The sequence below is a fragment of the Vigna umbellata genome, chromosome 8 (genome assembly GCF_029865625.1).
Source record: "Vigna umbellata cultivar VRB3 chromosome 8, Vumbellata_1.0, whole genome shotgun sequence".
Taxonomy (NCBI): Eukaryota; Viridiplantae; Streptophyta; class Magnoliopsida; order Fabales; family Fabaceae; genus Vigna; species Vigna umbellata.
Genome location: NC_142172.1, coordinates 42,346,410 through 42,360,338, shown reverse-complemented (window position 1 = coordinate 42,360,338; position 13,929 = coordinate 42,346,410). Strand labels below are relative to the sequence as shown.

Sequence of the window (13,929 nt, the reverse complement as noted above, 5' to 3'; positions counted from 1 at the left end):
CGTTTCCTTTGCTTTATCAACCAACTTCAGGGAGAACGGGAGGGTACCTGCGAAGGCACTCCGACGCTCAAGTCAGAAAAAATGGGAATGGTAGAACTCTCTCAGTTCAATAATAGTAGTAAAAAATCATAAATCTCCTTTTGGGAAAACGTACCTTTTTTCCACCCCGCTTTTCCTATTTAAAACAGTAAAAATGAACTGTTTACCTGAAAATCCGGTCAGTTATAGAAGTTGACCACTTGGAAATTGTAACCGTTAGTTGGTGCTTAATATCGGGCAGTTAACTCCGTGATGTGCGGCGTTATAAGCGGATACATTCAAACCGTTCTCTCGGGATTAAGATGTGAGTTTAAGATGTCAATTTTGACTGAAATTGACTGACCGCCCCTTTAGTTCGATCAATGGACGATCCTTAGATAACGATCGCTTACGATCAATAGTCGATCGTAAGATAACGATCGCTTATGATGGTTGACGTCAAGGGTGGCAGAGGCCAGTCTAGGATGTTCCTACACGGTCGCTTCTTTTATTAAGTGGACGATCATTTAAAGACGATTGCATGCTGTCGATTGGTTCAGGTAACCTGACCGTCTGATGTCGATTGGTTTAGGTAACCTATTATGTGGACGGTCGTTTAAGAACGACCGTATACTGTCGATTGGTTCAGGTAATTTACCATACACTTATAATTTTTAGTCAACTACCATTAAATTTTGGCTGCGCACTGAGGGTTCTCTCTCCTTATTTATCTCCATCATTCTATGAACTCTCTTCATCTTCGGTCCGTCCCCTCTCCCTCCATCTCTGTCCTCAACCACCCTATCTTTGAGCAACTAGACTACGAGTAGAAAGACTTGTTCTAGTTGTCATGCGGCGTCTTCAATTTCTAGCGCGTGCTCCATGCACTACGCCTTTGGTCTCAAGGCGCCTGATGTTTACGAGCTCGTTAACTTCTTGCGGGAAGAATTATCCTAAAAGTTAAATGAAAACAGAACACGCACTTCAGAGATTTGATTGGATCTTTTTGTTGATTTTGTTTCGCTGTAAATACAAATTAGGAACTTGAGAGACACCAAAATTTAGGGTTTGTCTATCTTCAAAGCTGTATTCATTCTCAATTTAATATAGCATGTTAACAAATGTTCGATTTGAATTTAATTAGAAAGGCAGACACAGAATGAGAATTGGATGAGTACGTGTTTTGTTCTTGAAAAGATGAATTGGGTACATAATCTCAGTCAATGCTTTAGCCATCAAAATGAGCCTTTGCCAAATAAATCTTTCTGAAACCAACAACGCTAACAAAGTAGAAATCCCAGAAATAAAGAAAAGCCCAGAGAAGCTATGAAAGCTGAGACTGAAACTTCTCCCCCAATATAATTCTTTCCAAAATATTTTTCCTCAATCTCATTCATCATTCCACTTTCAATCACATTCAGGATGACCGTCGAAAAGTAAGCCGTGAGATTGGAATTTAAAGGGAATACCGGGAAATATAACATATAAAACTATACAAGTGCACTCTATATATCCGCATTTGATTAACTTTTTATTTGAAGTTAACTAAATTACTTCACCCAAGACACAGTCAGATTTTGCATAGACAAGTTAGTTATGACTTCTACATTGTTATGTGTTTAGAGGTATAGTTTACTCTTATTAGTTTTACAACGACAACAAAAAATAGAACAAATCAAAGAAAAAGAGCCGAAGCACAAACCCAGCATCTCTATATTCGGGGCCAGACATAACGTAATTGGATCCGTATTCTTGAAGTTAGAGACGATGATTATGCTCAACCAAAGTAGTTAACTGTCAGATTTTGTGGCTTTATTTTTTTCTTAAATTTTAAAAGCATATATAAGGTACAATTTACTAACATGTAAATTGTCTGTGAAGAAATTTTGGAATAACAGTTTTAAAGCAAACCTGTTTCTGATACACACAGCCAATGGGGTCGAAGCAGTTTCAATTAAAAATTTTAGTATTCTTTTATCTGGTGTGTAATAAAAGAAGTGGTGACAGCATCATTAACTTTTTTAAGGGTTTAAGGGTCACCTCATACACATGGCCCTGCTACAGTAAGCCACCACAACACACTTCACCACATAACACAAACACAACACCATCTACCAAATGCCAATTCCCTTCATGCCTTACTGTAACAATTTTTTCATTTTCTTATAAATCACCTTTTGGATTAAAACACTTCATCAACGCTCCCAGCTCATTATTAACTGCATATTAAATGGTCAGGGTGGGAAACAGAAGCCTGGAATAATGACATGGAACCTTATGGTGATCGGAATTGTGAACAATTCAACAAAAGCAGGGGTGATTTTGTTCAGAGCTTGGTTTCAAGGTCAGCCTTTTCCTCAGGTGGTAAGGGTCTGTGGGTGTGGTGGGGTCCTCGCCGGCGTACCAAGCGTTCACCTCCTGGCACTACTTGCCAGAGTTCCCAACCTATACGTAGGGGAGTAAAGGATAGGAACGTGACCTCCTGCACTGATAGACGCGTGAGGTGGGTGCCATGGGAGTAAAGGAGGTCAGTGTACTCACCGGTGATGAAAACGGGGAGCCGGAGATGTTGGTGAAGGGAGAGAAGCTTGCCGTGAAAATGCAGGAAAATTGACCCAGAAAAAAGAAAAAAATGACGTGGCAGTTAGCTGCCTAAAAATAATTAAGAAAAGAATTAACGCCCATAAAAGATCAAAGTGAAACAAAATTAAAAAAAATGGATGAAAATAAAAATTATTTGGTAGATAAAAGAATAAAAAATATTTAACTCCTAAAAATATAAAATTTAAGTAGTTCGAAAATATTTTATTATACAAAAATTTCTATATATATGTAAAATATAAATAATCTAAATTTAACAAGTTTTATTAATAAAAAAAGTTTACTGGAAACTATACTATGAAATATTACATATGGTAATAAATAGTTAAAAGTTATTTTAATGATCAAAATCCAAATCAATAATAGTATAAAAGCAACTGAATTATGATTTTTACTTTTTTTTTCAATTATGTATTTTGAAAAGTAGATAATTTAATGTGAATTTTAAATTGGCTCAATACACACGCACATGTATTATTTAAATTATTTTAATAATATTTCAAATAAATACGTTAGATTTAAGATCTAATCAGACCAAATAAAGTATATCTAAAACATTAATATTAATAATTAATAAAAAATAAAGATTAAGAATTGAGAGATTAAAATTAAAATTTAGTTACGATAAACAACATACGCGACTATTTTTAAACGAGATAAAATAAAATAGAAATTACCAATTAGAAATTAATATTCTAATTAATTTAAATTTTTTATATGTATTTTAATTTGGAAAAAGCTTTAATTATTAATTTCTCATTTATATTATATGTAAGCTATGTCTACCTTTATGTTTTATTAGTTTGAGAAGATTATATTATAGTTACATATTGGCGAAGACGAAAATAAGATAATTATTATGTTTGTATGCATTGATTTAAAGGAGACATCGAGGATAAATTGGTAAGATTATCACCAACTTTCTTATTAATTAGAGGAGATTTGTGGTTATTTTATGTGTTCTTATCATTTTCTTATTACACAATTTGTTAAAAATACTCTTATGAGTTTTGTGTGGTCTTTTTCACTTATAACCATTAGATGAATTTTTGTGAGATTAATAATGTGCGAGAGGTGAAATTGTTAATTTAGTATATATATATATATATAAATTAATAACAATAATAAACATTGTTTCATATTACTCATAAATATTATTTTATATTACTATTATTATTAAAGACTATTTAATAGTTTTTCATTTTCTATATTTAATTTATTACATCAATCAAATATTTACAAATTTAAATTTCAAATTCATTTTCAATCATTTTTTAAATTTTAAAAAATAACAACGCAAACTTTAATCTCACATCTACTTGTTCATCTTCCTTAAATGAACATGACCACGTCTATTCATTCATCTTCCTTAAATGAACATGACGTTGTCGAGAAATCGTTTTTTGTGGGTGAAGCAAAAAGTAAGACAATTTTCATTCTCAATACGAGATTGGGGGAAATAAAAAGGAAAATATCCGTATTTTAATAGGCCCATATATAATTTTTCAAACAAAAATTAACAAGCAATTAATATAAATTCTGATTGAGAGACTATTTGAAGAATTTTTTTTCTAACTATATTTTTAGAGAAAAAAACTAGACAGAGAAAATATAAACTAAAATAATTTATAACTCAAATTATAAAAATTAGTTTATACATAAAAATAAAGAAAACGATCTTGTTAAATTCTTGCAGTAAAAATACGATCAAATTTCGTTAGGAAGATTTTGGGAAAATTGGAAAGAAAATCTTACGATAAGCAATACTTTTGAGTTGACCATGAATTACAGATAGGATTGTTTGTGAGGGCTGGGCAGAGAGGCATCCATCGTTCGACATTCATCAATTTCTTAAAACAAAAACAGTGTCCCAGAAATGACACAATCCGTGGCAATGGCTTCTTCATCAATGTTGTGTCCGAGTGCTGTGTCGCATACAAAGTTCCGAGCTTTCCATCTCTCTTCAATGTTCACTCCACTGGGTCGAGGCCTTTTCTCGCCGTGGAGTGGTTTAAAGCATTTGGGCATCTCTGCTAAACCAAAACCTCTTCTTCACATAGGTAACAAAACAATCATATCACGTGTGAGGATTTTGTTTTTTCATGTTGCTGCGCTCATTATAGTCATTTGCAGCTAGAAAGGGGTGTAAGGGTATGGTGGTTTACGCTTCTCTCTTTGGGGTTGGAGCTCCTGAAGCTTTGGTGATTGGGGTCGTTGCTTTGTTGGTTTTTGGTCCTAAAGGTCTCGCTGAGGTGAGTTTGATTGAAGGGTATGCAACTCTTCCTCTGTGTCGTTTTTGTGTTGGAAGATCTTTGAATGATTTTGCCTATGTAATTGTTGCTTGGGGTCCTTTGCTGTATGACAACTTGCGAAAACTATGCCTATTATGATTGATTTGAGAATTTTAAATGGCTTTGCTGTTTTGAATTTAGTCTGAGAGATGCCATGGTACCATTAGAAATCTAAGGGTTTTGGCCCTGGACCATTAGTTGAATGAGTTTGATTAAATCAAGGGGGAAAGTTTTCAAATAATAGTACCAAAACCCTTAAATTTCTGAGTATACAATAAAATTTCTCATTATTTCCCATTTTTATGAAATTAGTCTTTCTAAATGTTTGAGCAGCTGAGAGGAGGTTGAGGATGAATTTTAGTAATGTGTTGGAGGATGGATAAAGTACAAGCTGTCAATACCATGTGCTGAAACCTGAAATAGTGAAATTCGATTTCAGTGATGAAAATGGGGGAAGCAAACGATGAAGCTTTTGTCTCTATGTAATGAAGCCTTTGGTGTCTCGAGAAGTAACCAGTGTTCCTAACAGTTTAGTGTGTAGATCCCAGAGTGGTTTTATTATCATAAAACCCACGAAAAATATCCTATCTACTTTGTGAAGGAAAGGAAAAGGATACACATCGGGCTCATCGCTTTACATGAAATAGACAACGGAAAGTTTACCAATCCTAAATCGTTCAAACTCCAAACTGACCAAAATTAACAGTCGGTCAATTTTGAAAGAAGCTTTTCTTTGGCTTATCAAATGTCAATACGTCCAATCAACTCAGGCAGAGAAATCCATCATCTTTCTCATTGCTTATTATTATTTCAAAGTTGCATTTATTACTAGAGAAATAGTATATTGATAACATCTATTCAGACACATTACTTGATGTTTACTATTTCTGTGGTTTAAGTGATCTAGAATTAACGCTCCTTTTAATTTGGACAATGTTTTGTCTTAAAAACAATAGAAAAACCTCCAAGAAGCCTGATAATGGCTAGATGCTGATGGAAATTATGAGAAATAGAGAAGATTGGGAGAAAATATCCCTTGTGTGTTTAGCATACACATAGGGTAGTTTATTTATATTGTAAGATATGGGCCAATGCCCTTAATACAGAATAGACTAAGCCCAAATAACAAAACACACATCTTAATATCTAACACTCCCCCTCAAGCTGGAGCATATAAATCATATGTTCCAAGCTTGTTACAAAGATAATCAATTCTAGGTCCTCGTAAGGACTTAGTGAATATGTCTGCCAACTGGTTGCTTGAGTTAACAAACTCAGTCTTGATATCTCCGGATATGATTTTTTCTCGAATGAAATGACAATCAACTTCAATGTGTTTGGTTCTCTCATGGAAGACAGGTTAGAGCTAATATGGAGAGCAGCTTGATTATCACATATAAGTATCATGTGAGTGACATCTCCAAATTTCAATTCACTAAGCAATTGTTTAAGCCACACAAGCTCGCAAGTAGCTGATGCCATAGCTCTATATTCTGCTTCTGCACTGGACCTTGCCACAACACTTTGCTTCTTACTTTTCCAAGATATCAGGTTGCTACCAATAGAGACACAATATCCAGAAGTAGACCTCCTATCAGAAGGGGAACCAGCCCAATCAGCATCTGAATAACAAACGATTTTTGTATCGTTGTTAGGGCCATATAGCAAACCTTTTCCAGGTGATCTTTTAATATACTTCAGTATGCGAACAACTGCATCCCAATGGTCTTCACATGGGGAGTTTAGAAATTGACTCACCACACTAACTGCGAAGGAAATGTCAGGACGCGTAACAGTAAGATAGTTTAATTTACCAACTAGTCTTCTGTACCGTTCAGGATCTGAGAAAGGCCCCCTGATTTGGTAGGAGTTTGATGTTAGGGTCCATAGGTGTCTCAACAGATTTACAGTTCATTAACCCTGTTTCCTCCAAGATGTCTAACGCATACTTCCTCTGAGATATGACAATACCATCATTGGATTGTGCTACTTCAATACCCAAAAAGTACCGAGTTTGCCAAGATCTTTGGTTTGAAAATGATGACAAAGGTGTTGTTTCATCTGAGAGATGCCAAGATAGTCGCTTCCTGTGAGAACAATATCATCGACATACACTATTAAGTAGATACATCCAGCACTCGAGTGGCGATAGAACACTGAATGATCCGCTTCACTGCGAGACATACCAAATTGTTGAACAACACAACTGAATTTACCAAACCAGGCCCGAGGAGACTGTTTTAGGCCATATAAGGATTTGCGAAGACGACATACCAATCCAGATGACTCCCCCTGAGCAACAAAGCCAGGCGGTTGCTCCATATAAATTTCTTCATGCAAATCACCATTGAGGAAAGCATTTTTGACATCAAGTTGGTAAAGAGGCCATTGTCGAAGAGCGGCCATGGCAATGAATAGGCGAACAGAGGTCATTTTGCCACTGGAGAAAAAGTATCACCATAATCCAAACCAAAAATCTGTGTGTAGCCTTTGGCAACCAGTCGAGCTTTCAGACGATCAATGTGCCATCAGGACCAACCTTGATAGCATACACCCACCTGCAACCAACAACAGACTTTCCAGATGGTAATTGGACAAGCTCCCAAGTTCCACTTTCCTGTAAAGCACTTAATTCATCCATCATAGCTTGACGCCAACCAGGATGAGTTAAGGCATCACCACAGATTTGGGAATTGACACAGAAGAAATGGATGAGAGACAAGTATAAAAAGATGGAGATAATCTGTGGTAATTAAGAACAGTATAATGGGGGGAAGGGTTACGGGTAGAGCGTATACCTTTACGGAGGGCAATAGGCAAGTCAGACTCAGTTGCTGGAGCCGGAGGAGACACATGAGGCGGCACCGGAAGTGAGTCATGAGGGGAGAATTACGGCGACTATAAACCTGAAGGGTGGAGGTGAAGGATGATCCTGTGGTGAATGAGAGTCTAAAGAAGGAGAAGACAAAAGGGTGAGCATCACCAGGAGGATCACAGATAAGAGGAATATCAACAGTAACAGGGAGAGGTACAGAACTAGAAGATAGATGTGAAAAGTAAAAAGAAGACTCATCAAAAGTGACATCAGCAGAGATAAAATGACGATTGAGGGAAGGGGAAAAACACTTATAGCCCTTTTGTGACCGTGGAAATCCTAAGAAGACACATTTGTGAGACCTAGGAGATAACTTATCAAGACCAGGACTAAAATCATGAACAAAACATGTAGACCCAAAAACTCGAAGAGGTAATGGATGCAGAGGGTCTTGAGGAAATAAGATAGAATGAGGGATTTTGTTATCTAGGACGGAAGATGGCATGCGGTTGATAAGATAACATGCTGTGAGAACTGCATCACCCCAAAAACGTGAGGGTACTTGACCATGAATAAGAAGTGTACGAGTTGTTTCAATAAGGTGTCTATTCTTGCGCTCAGCCACCCCATTTTGTTGAGGGGTATAAGCACATGAGGTTTGGTGAAGAATGCCATGAGAAGCCATAAACTGTTTAAACGGTTGAGAAAGGTATTCACGGCCATTATCACTACGTAAATTCGAATAGAAACCCCAAACTGTGTTTTTATTTCATTGAAAAAAGATTGAAAATAGAAAACAACTCAGAACGATTCTTCATTAAAAACAACCAAGTACATCTGGAATAGTCATCAATAAAGGTAACAAAATACTGAAAACCTAAAATGGACTTAACACGACTAGGTCCCCAAATGTCAGAATGAACCAATGAAAAGGAGACGACGCCCGTTGTGAGACACTACGAGGAAAGGAACTACGAGTATGCTTCCCTAACTGACAAGACTCACACGACAAACTTGATAATGTGGACAACCTCGGGACAAGTTGTTGTAGTTTGGCAAGACTAGGATGACCGAACTGAGCATGAAGAAGGGATGGTGACTCCATGACTACGCCAACATGTGGAGAAGGGCGAGATGATAAAGGCCATGAGACTCACATCCTGTGCCAATCATGTGTTTCGAACTCCGGTCCTGCAACCAAACAGAATCTTTAGTAAATGAAATAACACAATTAAGAGTACGAGTTAAACGACTAATGGACAATAAGTTGAAGGGAGACCCAGGGACATAAAGTACATGATCAATGGATATGGATGGAAAAATATTAACAGTACCAATACCATGAGATGAGACTCTAGACCCATCAGCCATTGTTACTGAGGGTAAATTATCGGACATGACAAGGAAGAAAACAAGGACTTGTTACCAGTGATATGATCGGTGGCGCCTGAGTCAAGGACCCAAGGTCCGAGGAGTGAGTTAGACCAACAAAAGGTGTACCTGTACGTGCAACAGATGCAGATGTAGTGGAACCAGAGTGCTGATGATCCTCATACCATCTGAGAAATTCGTTGAAGATTGCAGGTTTGTCTATGGTATTAGATGAAGTAGGATGGTCTGCAGACGGTGATCGGGGAGGTGGATCAGAATTTGCCATTGCTACAGGTCGAGGAGGACGTCCATGGAGAGCATAACATCTATCAATTGTGGCCTAACTTGCCACAATGGTCACATTTTGGACGTCCTTTACTTGGCTTGCGAGACCGACTTCGATCATCACGTTGAGCAGCCATAACAGAGGAATCATCAGTATGAGGGGATGTCTCAGTGACGGGTTTGCTCGGTATACGCAAAAGAGCAGAACAAGTAGAAGTAAAGTTGGGTATGACAGGAGAACCCAAAATCTGATCACGGACATGAGAAACATCATCAGAGAGTCCGTATAATGCCAACAACATGAAGAACTTTGATCGTTGTTCCAATTCTTCAGCAGGAGTGGAAGCAGGAGGTAATATATCATTAAAGTCATGAAGAAGGGCATGAATTTTACCCAAATATCTGCCATGGGACCAGGATTGCGCGGACCAATAACAGTTAATAGGTCCTGACAAACACCATAAAGACGCTGAGTGTCATTGGTGTATAACAACTTCGCTTGTGCCCATACTTCTGAACATGTTTCATAGGATCGAAACATTTGTTTCAGTGAGGAGTGAATGGTGGACTTTATAACAATGCATAACTGAGCATCAATTTTCATCCAGCGGGAAGTGTCATCTATGGGAGCAATAGTCACATTTTGAGTAAGATGATCTAAGTACCCTGACTCTTCAACCAAAGTTTGATGTCGGACGCCCATGTTGCATAATTTGTGCCATCTAACTTGTCAATGGACAAGTGTACATTCACATAATTGGTATATATTGAGGGATCAGAAGATGAGCCACCAACAGAGGTGTTTGTAGACGAGGAAGACGCCATAGAGAGGGAGAAACCCTAAAAATTCAAAGTGCTCCGATTGACGCAACGACCACAGATCCGGAAAGAGGGCGAGGAGGCGATCACGGCGGTGCTGATCGGCGGCGGAAAGCTCCGGCGACGCGCCGGCACGCGCGGCGGCAGCGGCGGCAGCGGCGAATCTTGCGGCGGCGCGTGGCGGCGCGTGGGTCTCCGATCGCCGCGATCTTCGTGCGACGGTGGTCGCCCGGCCGAGACGATCCCGATGGTGTGGTCGCCGGTCGATTCTGGAACTCCGGCGGCGGCGACGGCGGCGGCGGCGGCGGCGGCGACGGCGGCGACGGCGGCTGCGACGGCGGCGGCGGTGACGACGGCGACAGTGATAGGTGCCGGAGACCGTGGAGTTGACTGGAACTATTCCTGTGCTCTAGATACCATATGAGAAATAGAGAAGATTGGGAGAAAATATCCCTTGTGTGTTTAGCATACACATAGGGTAGTTTATTTATATTGTAAGATATGGGCCAATGCCCTAATACAGAATAGACTAAGCCCAAATAACAAAAACACACATCTTAATATCTAACAGAAATAATCACGTGTAAGTCTGTAACATTTATCCAATCTGCTTGAAAGTTAATGTTTTTCATTTTTTATTTGATTCAAACTACTTCAGACTTTACTTTTCTTTCCGCTAAGAAACAGGGAAAGGGGATGCATGTTTAAAAGCCTGCTCTGGTTTTTTATCAATATTAACTTGATTCGGTTGAACTGATAGGAGGTTTAGGGCTAAGCTCAATCTTTGTTGGAAGTAGCTACAGCACATGTTCTACAATGCAGATAACCAAAAGGCTTTATTTTTTTCTAAAATGTAGTTCAGCAAAGTGAATGTGTGTAATATAGCATACAGGAGAGTTGAAGAGTCCTGTTGTTTCATGTTTTGTAATTGGAGGTTAACATTGGCCATTGCACCAGACCTATTTGCTTATAAGGAGCACCGAGTTTATAATAATCATGCTCTCTGTCAACCATCAATGGTGCCCTTGTTTCTTGAACAAAAATGTCAAGAGTTACACATCAGCTCAAAGGGGTTTACATAAGTGGAATAAGTAGTTGAGAGATGTATGACAATACTATTTCAGATTATTTTTTTCCCCAAGGTTTGAATTAGTTCCTTAAGTCTTTAATGTAAATGTCAACAACATTGTGTTTTAACATGATCTGTGATAGGGTAAGGTTTTCTCTTGTTTAAAAGAACTGTGGAATTTACAATGAAACCGTGAAAGGATAATAGGTTGCTCCCTGCCACTTAGGTTACAAATTTTGTCTACATTCTCTAATGGCTATTATTGAATGAGATTTAAATCAGATAGTTGGAGTTCCATCTTTTACTGGAGATGCCTTATGGGTAAGGATGGCTATCTTTTCTTTTTCTTAACTCCCTGAGCTTCAAATGAATAACAAATGCAGGTTGCTCGAAATCTGGGAAAAACATTGCGTGCATTTCAACCCACCATTAGAGAGCTTCAGGTTGGTGCTAAAAATATTTAATAGTAAAATTTTATGCAATTCCACTAGATAGTTAGTTTTTTGTTATTGCTTGTCATTTTCCCCCTTTTAGGACGTTTCAAGGGAATTTAAGACTACGCTTGAACGGGAAATTGGTCTTGATGACAATATAAGTCCAACGCAGAACAGATACAACTCTAATGCAAGCAATACCAGATCAACATCATCATCCACAGTTGACCCTAGTGAGTAATCTAGTATCATTTTTTTGTTTTTTTAAACTTATTTGCTATTGAATTTAGAAGTATAATCTGGACAAATGTTTTTATCCTTATACAGTGTGTATGATTGGTCTCCTCATAGAAGTACCATCTTACGCTTGCAAACAATTAAGTTCACATTACAACTACAATGATCTTTATCAACCATATCAGTTATTGAGTTGATAAGAACCAGAAAATAGAACTGATACAAATGCCAAAAAAAAATCAGAGAACCTGCTTCTGTATATTTTGGAGTTTTTTTAAAATAGAAGAACAGAAATGAAAATTACAAGGAAAAAGAAAATAAATGTTAGGTTTCAGAAATAAGAGAGGAAGGTTCAAAGGAAAAGAAACAGAGAGAAGATGGAGAATGATTATTTTTGTTCCGTTTTCTCACTCAAAGCAAAGACTCTATCAGGGATATATCTAAATTGTGCAAAGAAAATGAAAGATTGAGCAGCTGACTGATAAGTTACTGTGTAAATTTTTTATGTAAATAAGTCCTTGAATATAATTCTGTTGGCATGTTAAATGAATGGATGATGTGATAAGGAAACGGTGATTATATATATATATATATATATATATATATATATATATATATATGTAAGGGGACATTTTTTCTTATTTCATAAAGCATTGTCTTAATATACATAGTAGTCATTTCTCCAAATTACTTTTACTTGCTTTTCATTTTCTTTTTGTAATTATCAGCTGCCAGGTCAGAAAGCTAAGTGGGTTTGATGACTATTTGTGCCTATTGTGATGACATTGGTTTCTCATGATTTCCCATTTATATCTCTGATAATGCAGACGGAACGCCAGATCCTAAGAATGCATACAGCTCTGAGGAATATCTTAAGATCACAGAGGAACAGCTGAAGGCATCTGCTGCACAACAGCAGGAGCAAACACCTCCCAAGGAACGCGAGGATGAGCCTCAAATCAAGCCACCTGGTTAGTCTTTTATGTAGCATTTTTTTTTTTATACTTTTTCTCTTTTTCCACTCTCTTTTTTCTTTGCCTGATTTTGATATGATTGGCTTATTCTTGATATCAACAGCTAAGGAAACAGCCACTACTGTGCCTCCACCTCCACCGCAGAAGCCAGAAAGTGAGACGTTGCCTCTGGATTCATAGGGATATAGGGTGTAAAGGTAATTAATTCAATTATCACTTGTGTCCTGAATAAGGCACTACTATTCGTATAAGTGATGGGAAGGGTCACGCAATTTTGTTTCCAGGAAGTCATATTAGAATTATGTAACGGAGAAAACCATTCACAAGTACTGTGTTTCAGTGTATTTGTATTGTAGTTAATCACTAACCATTGCTGGTTATGCGCCATCTTTCTCTTAAAAGTATGACAAATATTTCCTTCATGTTCTTCAAAATGAAATATGATCGAAGTGAAGTTGTTGCAAAAGCAAATATCAATTGAAAATTTTAAATTTTGTTCTTTTTGTATTTTAAAGGGTTAATTTATATTATTGAACTTATATCTTCTATTGACTAATTTGCATTTAAGCCCATGTTATGGACTTATGTTTCACTTTTTTATCAAAATGAAATATGAAAACTATTTTAATTTTTTTAATACCCGTGTGTATACGTTAGCCTTTTGTACACCGCTAGAAATAATACCTTTACCACCCTCAACATCTTTCCTTTATAATTTGAACCTCTTTACTATCATGTAATAAATGTTTGACAATTTATAGAATAATGCATATGAACATTAACTATGATTTCTCAAGTAATTTTCCGTTAGACACGTAATTTAACTGCTAGCAGTATTTTCTTTGAACTTTGCTTTGGTGATAAATTCGTTAAAGGCTAAAAAATCCGACTCCCATGACGGTTGTTCTTGTTTTGAAGTGGAGTCATTCATACTCAAACAATGTTTCAATCCACCATTTATTACTCTAAAAAGCTTTGAACTAAAACTACAATTAAGAAATAAAAAGAGATTCAA

The 13,929-nt window shown here is 37.1% G+C and overlaps 1 protein-coding gene across 1 annotated transcript; it reads left to right on the top strand.

Moving 5' to 3' along the window:
- Positions 1-4,344: 4,344 nt before the first annotated feature.
- HCF106 (Bacterial sec-independent translocation protein mttA/Hcf106) lies at positions 4,345-13,294 on the top strand. Its single transcript, XM_047312856.2, has 6 exons — positions 4,345-4,679; positions 4,753-4,871; positions 11,653-11,712; positions 11,804-11,936; positions 12,768-12,911; positions 13,018-13,294. The coding sequence occupies exons 1-6, from the start codon at positions 4,496-4,498 to the stop codon at positions 13,092-13,094; spliced, it is 717 nt and encodes a 238-aa protein (XP_047168812.2). The 5' UTR covers positions 4,345-4,495; the 3' UTR covers positions 13,095-13,294.
- The last annotated feature ends 635 nt before the right edge of the window (positions 13,295-13,929 follow it).